This window comes from Armigeres subalbatus, chromosome 3 (genome assembly GCF_024139115.2).
Source record: "Armigeres subalbatus isolate Guangzhou_Male chromosome 3, GZ_Asu_2, whole genome shotgun sequence".
In the NCBI taxonomy this organism is placed as follows: domain Eukaryota; kingdom Metazoa; phylum Arthropoda; class Insecta; order Diptera; family Culicidae; genus Armigeres; species Armigeres subalbatus.
The window spans coordinates 380,232,005-380,245,183 of record NC_085141.1 but is presented as its reverse complement, the minus strand read 5'-3'; the positions used below and the strand labels follow the sequence as shown (position 1 = coordinate 380,245,183).

General features: G+C 38.6%; 1 protein-coding gene and 1 long non-coding RNA gene across 2 annotated transcripts in view; both read right to left on the bottom strand.

The window, feature by feature from the left end:
* Positions 1 to 7,792, bottom strand: part of LOC134226623 (alpha/beta hydrolase domain-containing protein 17B-like) — a 51,388-nt gene extending 43,596 nt beyond the window's left edge. Inside the window, exon 1 of the mRNA XM_062707510.1 lies at positions 6,963 to 7,792. Within this exon, the coding sequence (XP_062563494.1) occupies positions 6,963 to 7,237 (275 nt within the window). The 5' untranslated portion in view covers positions 7,238 to 7,792. The remainder of the gene's footprint in view (positions 1 to 6,962) is intronic.
* A 1,437-nt stretch (positions 7,793 to 9,229) lies between these two features.
* Positions 9,230 to 10,333, bottom strand: LOC134223753 (uncharacterized). Its single transcript, XR_009982706.1, has 4 exons — positions 10,218 to 10,333; positions 9,830 to 10,159; positions 9,577 to 9,689; positions 9,230 to 9,499 (listed from the first exon to the last, which is right to left on the bottom strand). It is a non-coding gene; the product is annotated as an uncharacterized LOC134223753 (long non-coding RNA).
* Positions 10,334 to 13,179: the final 2,846 nt, after the last annotated feature.

Here is a 13,179-nt window from a genome sequence, read left to right as displayed (position 1 = left end):
TATCAGCAATCTGCTGTACGGCAAAAAAAATCGGGCGATAACTAACTTTTTTTTCCTGCAGGTGCTTGCGCAGAATTTAAGTTTACTCTGATCGTTGTGACAAGGATTATTGATTAAAAGAAGTTTGATGGTTGTTTTCTAAGCTGCAGTGCATTGAAGAAAGTGATTTAGATTGCTTGACAAGTGAAATAAAAATGAAGAAATGTGGTGTGTTTGGAAGATTTCCGGAGTGCGAAGGCAGCCAATGACATGTCCTTTATGATCTCGAGTCTACATTGCTGTTGCAATGCCTACACGCATGCATATTATTGGACTATCAGATTCAGGTAAATGATTAAATTTTTCGAGTGAAAAAAATAAAGTGCATACAACAAGAGCTCAATTTATTTACACGTCGTGATGTAAAAGTACGATAACTTTAAAAGTCGACTTTTACGTCATGGCGTGTATTTTTTGTGTTCTCACGGTCATGTAATTTTAAGACCAGACTTAAAATTATGTTGAATGCACCGCTCCTTTTATGTGCATGCAATCGAACTTAAAATTACACGAATTTTTCTAAGTGTGAGAGAAGCCGAATACTAGTTCTGCCCAAGATGACTACACTACTAGGTGTTCCAATCTGACAAATTCACGATTCAGCCATCTTGGTCTTTAGTATGGGAGAGTCAGCGAGTTTGTTTGCACTGAAAATGATTTCACCCCCGCCTTCTTCTCTTCCATGAATTTGGCAGATTGGAACACCTAGTTGTGTATTCATCTTGGTCCTGCCAACTAAAAGCGGCTCCTGAGAAGTAAGTCAAACGCTACTGGCTGCGGCCGGGAGAAGCGGGTGCGGGTGGACTCCCCTGCCGACAATGCAATGTGAGGAAAGGTGCAATAACCGGCGATAATCGCCTCCTCTACGATATTTCACGTGAGATATTTCATGTGAGAACCATACTGTCATGCTTCGCGTGATCCTGGACCTGGAGCAGGTTAATGAATTTCGTCTAATCGTCTGATCGATCGGATAGTCTGAATCACAAGAAAACTGTGCCTAGAAGCAAGTGAGGTCTAGACAAAATCCAGAGTCCTGTACAATGGAGTCGCTAGAGTGAGACAAGGATAGATGTATTATATATCTGTTGTTGTTGCTCATCGTAATCGACGAAATCAAGGGCCGCTCTAGCAGCCCACCATCATAGAGCAATCGAACGACCTCGACTCAGATGATGATAATGCTCTACCAACGCAACAACGCTCCACTATGTAAAATAAACGGAATAACCTGGTCATACGCTCCCACTCATCAACGAACGCCAGCACCAAATCGTTGGGTATGAACTACTCCAACTCCACGGTAGCCGAGCAAACAGTGGAGAAGGTCAAAAACCAAAGCCAACCAACGTTGAGCGGCGGACCAAGATCAACATAGAAAATGGAGATCTAATCGGTCCAGGCAATGCAACAAACCTCGAATACTCAACTCTAACGTGAAATCTGTGATGTTACACGGCAGTGAGACTTGGTGCGTATTAGCACAGTTCACATAGATTAGCATGCACTGGCGGAGCCAGCTATTGTTTTTGGGTGGGGCACCACTAAGCGCAAGAACAATAGCCTTCGAGAACAATGGTGTGATTGCATCGCGTGGTGCCCCACCTCTGTCTCCGCCAGTGTTAGCATGTTGTTTATAAGATTGATTAGCATGTATTCATTACGTTTTACAACTCGGGTCTGGTAGCCTCACAACTGGATCCCGAATGCTGTGCCCCAATGACAATGCCATTGAAATCCAATATGTATAAACAGCAACTCCACAGTGTGTATGGACGCCCTGCCACATAAGAACGGAGACGAAATCTACAAGCAAGCACTGGACAGGAATCCGGCAGAACATCGCAGAAGAGGCAGACCTGAGATAGTCAAGAATGGAGAGAGAAGGAAATCAATCCCAGTGCCGTATAGCCTATGTATTGTGTAACAATACCCATCGATATTGTTTTTTTTTCCTTTATTTATTTGATAGGCACTCTGTGTTACTTAACCGCTACTGTGCCGAGATCTACTGTGGTATTCTGCACCCAGAATCCACACAGAATCTATTTATAGATTTTTCCATTATTCATTGTTGTTATCGTTGCCGGTCCATCTCGTCGTGAGTCTATTGTGTTCGTATTGTCCATGTCGTGTATCCAATGATCGTTGCATTGTCCGGTTGCCATTTATCCGGGTAACGTTGGAGGAATGCCTCCGAGAAGAACAAGTTGTCAGTCGTCATCAGGCAGCCGTGACGTTGAGGCGTGCACCCCAATACGCCACCGCAAAGGCTGCACATCCGGCGACTGACGACTTCAACCAACTATAACCCAAAACTTATTCTTTGAATAATAAAAAAAAATACAAAGGATGTTAGAGATAATATTGTTCTAATGTCAATGACAAAATAGACAATACAACCACAATACAGTAGTCAAATTATAGAATTATTGCGCTTCAATCTCCTAATCTTACCAAAGTGTGAATATTGTCTATGACAGACAAGTAACTACACTCTGTATGATGATTCTGCTTTTATTCAATATGATAATAGTTGGAAACATAGAATACCGCGCTGAAACAATTTTGTCTTTCATGGGTACTGGGTAGTTAGTAAGACTAGTAACCAACATTTAAACAACAATGTGCATGATTTGTTGTCAGTTTATACAACCATCATCCAGTTCGATTCAAGCAGTGGTACGAAAACGAGTTCTATTTGGAAAAAAATGGGAAAAGCTAGATCACACGAGGAAAACCGCCTTTTCCGAGAACGGTAGACGGAAAGAGCATATACGCCCCACTTCGGAACGTCTCAACAATTAAACTGACTTGTTGAACTACGATGCATTTACTACATAAATTAATGCATTTACTACATAAATTAACTGACCCAGGGAATACTAGTATCCGACTTAGTAACTAAAAATGTAATAATATAAATAATAAAATGTAACTTTCTTATACATTTTTTTCATATGTAAAACATTTGAAAGGCATCAATACCGATAGGTGGATTTATCAGGCTTTTTCTCATTTATATTAGTCCAATTACCACTGGAATCACAATGATAACAAAGAAGAAATATATTATGATTCACAGCTATCGAAATAAACCCTGGAGGGAAGAAAAAAATCCGTGATTAGAACATTATCCACTCCCCCCGCAGTGTTTGATACCTGGGGTAAGTGTAAAATCTTTTAATTATTTGCTTTCTTGGTACAAACCACTACCAATTGAATGGGATTAGTTTAATTGTATTATAAGGGTCACCTGTGATATAAATTCACTGGAAAAAGGGACAATTGGTGCAAATAAGAATTGATTTTATGAATGCAAAAATCAACTTTTCGCGAAACCTAAAATTACAGTTCAAGCGTTAACCGTGTTATTGTATGTATTATACAAATTTCAACATAGTACTAGTGTAAGTATCAAAGTTTATTCATGCATAATGTTATGATGTGGTAAAAACTGTAAAGTATGTACAATTCCAATTTTTCTAGTCGATTTTTACACTTACCCCCTTTTTCCACTTCCCCCAGTGTACCTTAGTTGAAACCATAGGATGGATATGAACCGGAACGGTCATTCTGGAACAGGATCCCGGAGGGCCCGTAGTGACCAAAAACTCATTTAGAATAAACCCTAGCAATATGGGTATCCACATTCTTGGAATTGTTCTGGAAACATGTTTTCCATGTAGTTGAGAGCATAGATTGGATATGACCCGGAACGGTCATTCTGGAACAGGTTCCCGGAGGGCCTAAAGTGACCATTAATTCATTTGGTAGAAACCCTAGCAATATGGGTATCAAAATTCTTGGAATTGTTCTTGAAACATATTTTCCATGTAGTTAAGACCATAGGATGGATATCAACCGGAACGGTCATTCTGGAATAGGTTCCCCGAGCGTCCTTAGGGGCCAAACACTCATTTAGACTAAACCCTGGCAATATGGGTATCAATTTTTTTTGGAATTGTTCCGGAAACATGTTTTCCATGAACTTACGACCATAGATTGGATATGACCTGGAACGGTCATTCTGGAACAGGTTCCCTGACGTCCCAAAGTGACCATTAATTCATTTGGTAGAAACCCTGGCAATATGGGTATCAATATTCTTGGAATTGTTCCGGAAACATGTTTTCCATGTAGTTGAGACCATTTTGTCACTCCCCGATTTTATCTACCTCCGACTTTATCACATTTTCGACCCGATTTTAACACGTCCCGCTTTTGTCACGTTTTTGACCCATTTTGTCACCACAAAAAAAAAATGAAAATTTTAGTCGTTCTTTTTATTTTTGTAAATTATTCAGCAAACACCAATGATACTTACAGCGCCCGTCAATAATTAATGTAAAACACTACTTGTCTTCTATATTTTAGATCTGTTATTGTCATTGTGTTGTTGTCGGTTGTCTGTCTGTTATGTTTCAACATAAAGGTCTTTTATAACTTTGTCTTATTAGTGTTTTAGTCATTGTTAGATACAGTATGTATAAAACTACAAAAGAATTGTTGAGTATTGCCTTACAAATCTTATGTCCTTCTTCTATCTATCAATATTTGATTTCTCCTTTTATCAATCTCTTTTTCTCTTTTATAATCTCAACCTCCACTTTTTTCTTCTGTCTCTCTTCTATCTCAGATTTTTAATTTAATATTTTTCTATTCAATAGTACAGTAAACTTCTACCTTGGCTGCTCTAAACCATTTCTGAAACAAACATAAAAAAATAAAATTCTGTTTAATTACTGAATCTAAAATGTTCAATATTATTATTTCATTTTGTGATCAATCTATTTTTTGAATCCTACGTTTTTTCTTGGCTGATTTCTGGTTTGCTATGACATTACTATTTTGAATTTTTCAACCTGATGTAAATCCTGATAAGTCTAAATAGTTCTCCACTCCCAATTGAAAACATTTTGAAAATTGAATGTCTCTAAAATACAAAGTAGACTTCTCAATTTCAATCTATATTACAACCTATCCTATCCTACCTATGGCCACGCGTTGGCTTCGCTACTTCCAGTTGACTAGAAATTGATTAATTTCCCGACCCCTTGGAGAGTGCTAATGAGCCCTAGCGGATCCTTCATGTAAAGAGCTATACCTGATAAGTATGCCGAGACATACGATCAGGGGCTCAGTCTGCAAAGCAGCCGATCCACTGTGAATCGTTAGAGGCGCACTGAAGTGCTCCAAATGTGATATGATACACAGATGAATATTATCTTCAGTACCGTCAACCCCCGTGACCTTGGCTAGGGTTTTTTTTAAAATGGAACGAACCTGGGATTGAACCCACGACCTCCTGCGTATGAGGCAGAAGCAGTAGCCATATGACTACCAAGCCCGCTAAGTTCCTGTATCCGTAGCAATCAAAATCGGTGAAAAACTGACAATGTTATGATCATTTTAAGTCCGTGGGTACCCGGGTACCCTGTCGGTAACGTAAGGGTGTTTTTTTTTTGTCGGTAACAAAAGGGTTAAAGGAGAATCTGCAACCAGACATCTGAGAAGACATCTCAGATCGTGTGGGAAGCGCCTAGGCAGCAACAGCCGTGCATGAGCCACAATAACCCCGCAGAAACCCCCGCGCATGTTTCTTGCATTGGTGAGTTTGGCGTCTATTGCATCCTGTCAACGGGTTTGTCCGAGGTCGTATCTATGCCGCTAACAAGTAGCATGGCATTCCAATAATCTTAGGAACGTGGGCATGCTGATATGACGTGCTTCACCGATTCTACTTCAAACTTCACCTACGTATTCCGTATAGTTTGGGAAGTCTCCAATTCCGAACCTATGCAAGAACTTCAGCACATTTAAAAAAAGAAAAACAAAAATTTCTACAGAAATATGTACCAGATTTTTTTTTATTTGTATAAAACTTTTTGTCAAATTCAGTATTGGATAAATATGTTACAAATATTTCTATTCTTTGCTTTCTCCAAACGATCTTTGCTATCATTTGCCATTGATATTTCAAATTTTCAATGAAAGAATTGCATTTCGGACTTTTTTTTCGTTTTCATGTTTTTTTATTCCTCCCCTCTTATCTTCCAATTGCTGCCGGACATAAAAAAAATTATCTCGCATCCTTTGTAATTACTACAATAGTAGTGACTGTCGGGGTCCAAATGATAATTGGTGGTAGCAAGGCTGAATCCATTACTACGTTCCCCCTACTAGGACACAGACCGACAATGGACTAGCCTATGATGACCACTTGAACATCGTGTGCAGTAGTTAGATCTTGTGCCGGAGTAGTTTTTTAAATGACTCAAAATGGAATAAAAAGTAGAATTTTTGTTATTTCATACCCCTGGCTTACAGATTGAAAAATTGAAAAGCTAAATTAAAATGTTTTTATTTTGAGGCATTGATGGTTCTCCTTAGGTGACCCATCTTGCCCCATCCTACCATATAAAAAATATTTAAAAAAGGCATTATGAGTAGTATGGATTTTATACTTGTTGTAATTATAGAATCGGACCTGGGGATCCTGAACGTTCGGGAAAACTGGAGGAACATCGCCCAAGACCAACGATTATGGAGCTCTACAATACGCCAGGCATAGGTGTATCGACGCTGTAGCCAACCAGTTATCAAGGTAGGTATCATTATAATAGGAATTCAAAAAAACAATTTTGCATCACCCCATTTCGTATTCGATGAACATGGACCCTATTTCAATTTCTCGCTTAATTAGCAAGTACTAAATAAACAACAATATTTTTCAAACTTGTCTTGGTTTAGTTGCGCATCAGCTCAGCTGCATATCTGCCAGCATGGCAAAGGCATTTCCCTTATCAACACACAAGATGAAACATTCTGATTATCAGCGAAATCAGTCACTCAAAAAAAAAGACATTCAAATAGGGAAAAACAAAATGATTGCCAATTTCCACTGAATTCCAATTTCTTACCTTGCATTGGTGCTGCATTTGACGAATAGGCAGGCAATCCGGTTTCCCCGCGAGGACCTGGCGAAAAATGCCTCAAAGCATTCCTTCTCTCGGTCACCGTACTGCCAATCGGCCCGATCCAGCAGGTTCAACGTGAATTTACTATTGGCAGCGTCGTCTGCCTTGAGATCGTAGCTCGCTTCCGGTGGCAGAAAGGCCAACTTGGAGGCGATCCGTCCCGGACAGGGCGGACAGCAAAACAAACAACACAACTCACTGAAGCTGAGCCCGTTCATCTTCTTTTTGCTTTCGATTGCTTCCGCTGCTACTGCTGTTGTCGTTGAACCTCCAACGTTGGCGCCTGCTCCTACTCCACCGCCGTCCCCAGAACCAGCAGAAATCGTTCCCTCTGAACCGTGATGTTTTCGGGCGTTCTTGCTGGTGGTGGTGGTGGACGTTCTTTTGTTTCGTTCCAGTTTGACTGTGTAATTAACCTAGCACCAAAGCACTATGAACTAAAAGGAATTGCTACGATATGGAAGCGATTTTTCGCTGTGGAAACCCTTTTGCAAAATGAAGCACCAACTTCTTAAGCACTTTTTGCCACTCGACCGACGAATCAACTCAACCAGACCGTGGAGCGAAAAATCTTCTGATTGCACTTTGTAAGCCCGAATTTCACTGCTGCTGCATGGAAAATATGTTATCCGTCATGACAACACCTTCACGACACAATATATTGAACAATTTTCGACTATTTTACACAAAATTTTAGATTTTTTTCACTTGAATAACGCCACACAATCAACACTTCAGTGAATCTTCCTTTTGTCGAACTGAACTCCGATGATTTTTTGGGTGCTGTTCGAGTTTTCACAATAGATTGATGACGATGATGATGACAACTTCTGACAGATAATGATTGCACATACGCACACAAAAAAAGAAAAATAAAACATCGCAGCACAACAAAAAATGTTTCATAAGGGGCTGTTCAAAAATTACGTCCAAGGTTTGAGGGGGGGAGGGGGGTCAGAGTTTTGTGACAGTTTGTGACAGGGGGAGGGAGGGGGGTTCGTCTTATGTGACGTCCCTTCACAAGAAAAAAATACTGAAAGCATTTTAGAAACAACTTGCATTTTAAAAACATTCGAACTGTTAGTAAGGGACATAACTCACTATGTTATTGTGAAAATAGTGTACGAAAAAGATAAACCACAGTAATCGCTAAAATATAAATGAGACATGTACGTACAGGGGGAGGGGGGGGGGTCAATTATTTGTGACAGTTTGTGACAGGAGGGGGGGAGGGGGGTTGAAAATGCCGAAAAACGATGGACGTAATTTTTGAACGATCCCTAAAGTTGAATGTATTAATTACCCTTACACGGTTAGACAAATTTACACGCTAACCTGGATCTACCCAGAATTATGCCAATGTGACCCAGATTCAGCAAAATCGTGCGCAAAAGATATTTTGGTTACAAGATAAAGATTGTCGTTTCGATTCTCTTTGTTCTGCTGTCCGAAACATGCTGGGTACCGAACTGTCAAGTCGTATTGTCTATCCGGAATAAAGTTAGAACGCTTTTTATACCGAAGTTGGATTTTTTTCCACCTAATGTTAAGTTCAAATAGGTTTAAACAACCTAAATTTGAGTTCAACCCCTTTAACCTAGGGTTGGCTTCCCCCATCGAACTGCTATCGTTGGGTGGTTTTCTTTCTCTGGTTTTGATATCAAAGGATGGAATGAGAGAGATACCCGGATAAAAAATATCATTAAAATATCATAAATTTTATTGTTACAACACCATTTAAAACATAATTTTTACCATTGAATATAATGGAATTTTGACAATAAAATCACATGAGAAATAATGGTTTTCCACGATAAAATGAATGGTAAATGGGACTTTTACAATTAAAAAGGGGGGTTGTTATGTATCTTTACAATAAAAAAATCGAAAATTTTCCATACAAAATTCGGAGCAAAACAATTGATTTTACGGTTCTTCAATGGGATGATTTCGAGCGACAAAACAATCCAGCTTTTCGCGCACGGTAATGGCGGCTCTGTGGGTTTTAAAGTGTATCCATCCCTGTACTTCTTTCAAATCTGGCTTGGGTTTGACTTTTCGTTTTTCTCCTGTTCCATGATGAGGGAGGGATTAATCGAAATGTCAAACCAATGTCAGATGTTAAAGAAGTACGGGGACGGATACACTTTTAAATCAACAGAGCCCCCATTAAAGTGCGCGAAAAGCTGGATAGAAAACATTGTGTTTTAAATGTTTTCAATTACTGTTTCTATTGTTTTACAATAGAAATACAACAGGATTTAGAATACATTATACTCCAATATTACAATAAAAATACAATACAATTAATTGTTTTACAAATTATTTTATTTTCCTCCGGTTGTTTAGCATATCTTTAGACGAATCCAGCGCACTACTTCCAAAGTTAAGTGGGTTGCCTGTATCTGGAGAAAAATCCAACATCGGTTTAAAAAGCGTACTAACTTTGTTCCGAATAGACAATACATATAGATATAAACCTGTGAAAAATGTAAATTATAAAAGAATGTCAGTTTTATTAGAAAAAATACGTCGAGAAGAAATGAAAAAAAAATACCTGCATCAGTTCTTATTACATCCCGTTGATGAGATTGGCCAATGGTAGCCACTGAACGATCTTCAATCAGTGACCAGCAAGCAGCAGTATTTTATTTATCATAAGCTTCATTTCTGTAAAGGAACAAGGATACATGTTACCAGGCATGTCATCAGGTATTATGATGATAAAATTTTCATTCATTTTTTGTTCGGGATGAACCACTTCCGTTCATTATGTACATTGAACTTTTGTAGTATAAGATTACGATTACCGGTGGTGAGTATTAACCGTTTGTCAGCGCAGTATCATTACTTGACACTTTACCGGTCGCTACTAAACGCGCTGCTAAAACAGTAGCGCAGCTGACAGGTGACCAAATTGACCAAATAACAGCGCTACACGCAAAAAAATGTTGCGGTCGAAACTACCATTCCGAGGGTTAATTTAAGAATACGCACCGACGATTTTCAGCAGACAACAAACCCGTTTAATTTTACCATGCGCGCAGTAAAAATCAACTGTGGTCCTGGTGGAATGTTGTTACATTAGCTGAATCAGTGGTGAATTTGTCCGAATGCATTGGAATGCATGGTTAATTTAACTGAAAATTTGTGGTTGTTTTAAAAACATGGCATAGTCTACAAAATAGTAATTGTCACCATGGAATTGTTTTCAGTGTACTATTTGATGAACTATCAAACGTCGAACGTCACCGATACGGAATGCAGCCACCGAAATGATAACCGAAAATACCGAAAATAGTGACCGATGCGAAAAGGGGCTGTTCAAAAATTACGTCCAAGGTTTGAGGGGGGGAGGGGGGTCAGAGTTTTGTGACAGTTTGTGACAGGGGGAGGGAGGGGGGTTCGTCTTATGTGACGTCCCTTCACAAGAAAAAAATACTGAAAGCATTTTAGAAACAACTTGCATTTTAAAAACATTCGAACTGTTAGTAAGGGACATAACTCACTATGTTATTGTGAAAATAGTGTACGAAAAAGATAAACCACAGTAATCGCTAAAATATAAATGAGACATGTACGTACAGGGGGAGGGGGGGGGGTCAATTATTTGTGACAGTTTGTGACAGGAGGGGGGGAGGGGGGTTGAAAATGCCGAAAAACGATGGACGTAATTTTTGAACGATCCCAAAAGAGTGACTAATCTAAAATGACAGTACAGTGAGAGTGATCAAAATACTCGCGCCCAGTAATGATGCTCTAACGCGCTTCAACACTTTAGATACTCATCACGGTACAGAAGCCATAGTGATCTACCGCTTTTCCAGCAGCAGAAACTGCAATGAAAAAAACACTTTCTGCACCATGCAGTTTTATTATTTTCATCTCTTCACTAATTATAAACAAAACTGTACACGCTCAAATGAATCCAGCCATTCTCCGAGTAAAATTATAAGCAAAAGTTTTTGTTCCCTTTCATTTTTTTGAAATCAAATTTTTATTGCAAAACATTTCTAGACCTGCAACAAGACCTGCAATAGGCGAATTCGAGAAGGATCCAGTGACAGAGTGCGCTGCGAGTGTTTGGGAGAAAAGTCGTCAGAAGCGATTATTTACATTCAAAATCAAATTTTCTTCATAAAATTTACTTCACTTTATGGTATATGGACACATGTTTTCCACTGGCAATGTCTTCTTACAGTCTTTAAGCAGCTGTTGAAGACGAATCCCACCCAAATAAGCCGCGAATTAAAAATCCGGGAAATCATAACCAAGATAGTGCGGTGGAGGCATTGCAAGAGATGTGCTATTTAATCGGAAAAATCATATGTAAGCACCCACGGGATGGAAGCTCATCCCAAAGAAAGCAAAATTTTCTTCCAATTTGCGACTATTTCAGCTTTCATGAATGGTTGAATTAACCAGAAAATGCGAAAATCGTACTCCCTCCAAGGGGTGTCTCACATAGAATAAATTGAAAATATTTGCTGGAAATGAACCAAGCAACCGAAGCGACTTTATTTCGATGTAAATCGAAATTTGTTTATGACACATTGCTGATTTTAGCAACGCCACGAATAAACCATCTGTCAAATCGAAAAGTGGGATTGCCAAAATGTGAAAACGCCTGCACCATCACTCAACTTTATGAAGTTGGTACCGAAAGAAGACTATCTTTACATGTTTTTCATGATAAAGTACGTGAATTTTTATTCTCAACTGCAAAATGGACAAGTACACGATGTATCGATAGATCACTTTCATGTAATGGAATGAGTGGCAGAGAGTTTAGACAACATTCTATTTGGGCTGAAAATGTCCCAATGCAATCGTTCACCGTGTATGATCGATCGTATTGTCACCTCTTATCCAAAGTCCTCAAAAATTTGGTGCTGTAGGAGTGATAAAGCCTTCGTGGATGCTGTAGTGCTCTTGAGCAATTTTATCTAGTCCCTGATATGGTGCAGCATTTACAGAATCTAGAATACATGTTCCACATTGCTCCCAGACGGAACTGAACTGTCGATGAACGACCCACGATGCTTTGATAATCGGAAAATGACAAATATATCTTCGTGCAGCGAGTTACAATGTGAAATACGAGGTGAAATACAACACCTAAGTGTTTCCACAACGAAACAATGTCAAAGCAAATAAATCCTGTCTCATGAGCAGCTTGTAGTCGATCGTTAGATAAGATTTATTCTCGTCCTGCTCGTGTTAATTTGTTAACAAAAAAGATCGAGCAGCATGGGAGAAACTTCGATCGACTTCATTCTGCTCATTAGACAGGACTATTGATTAAGTCTCGGAATTAAGAAATGCAATATCTGAGGACTGAGAGTACGAGAATAATAAAATATTTCATTTGTCGCCACCGATTGTAGAAGTTATTTAAGTTCTCAAGAACATTGTTGTATGCAATAAAATATTCAATTTCAGTTTCCGCATATTTTCCTAACAATTCAACGAATCTATAGCGATAGTGTCGTTTCGAAGTATACTTTAGCAGCCAAAACCTAAAAAAGAGAAAAAATTCTTTAATTATTGGTGCAAATTATAGGAAACTTCAGGAATCATGCCCACTGATTTGTTGATATAAAAATAAACAACTCACTTGATGTCATGGGTAACGTGCAAAATTCACGATTGCTTAGACAAAAATTACAGTTCAGTGTCGTAGAAGGTGTGTTGCAATATTGATCAAATAGCACCTTCTGATAAAATCAATACAAATCGACTTTATTTCGATTGAAATTCGTTGCCATTGTTATCAGTGAGACACCCCTTGACTCCCTCCCTATGCTGCCAATACACTTTTTTGGCCAACGACACTTTTTTCGTGGTTCTTGTGACGACCACCAGATGTCAAAATGATCGATGAGCTTTACTCAAATTCGCCTATATGAAAAAATATACTTGAGAACCGGTATAACATTTTTATTTATTTAACAAACAAAGCTATTGTAATTTTATTGTTTTCAATTGTTATTTTATCAATATAATAAATCCATGAAATATTCCAAAATTATATTAATTCAATAACATTAGACGGATTTCCAGATCATCCAAACCGAATACTTTTAAAAATTGTTTAGTTTTTGGATGAGCAATACTAAACATAAGCGAACAATAAAAATATAATAGAATATATCGGAAA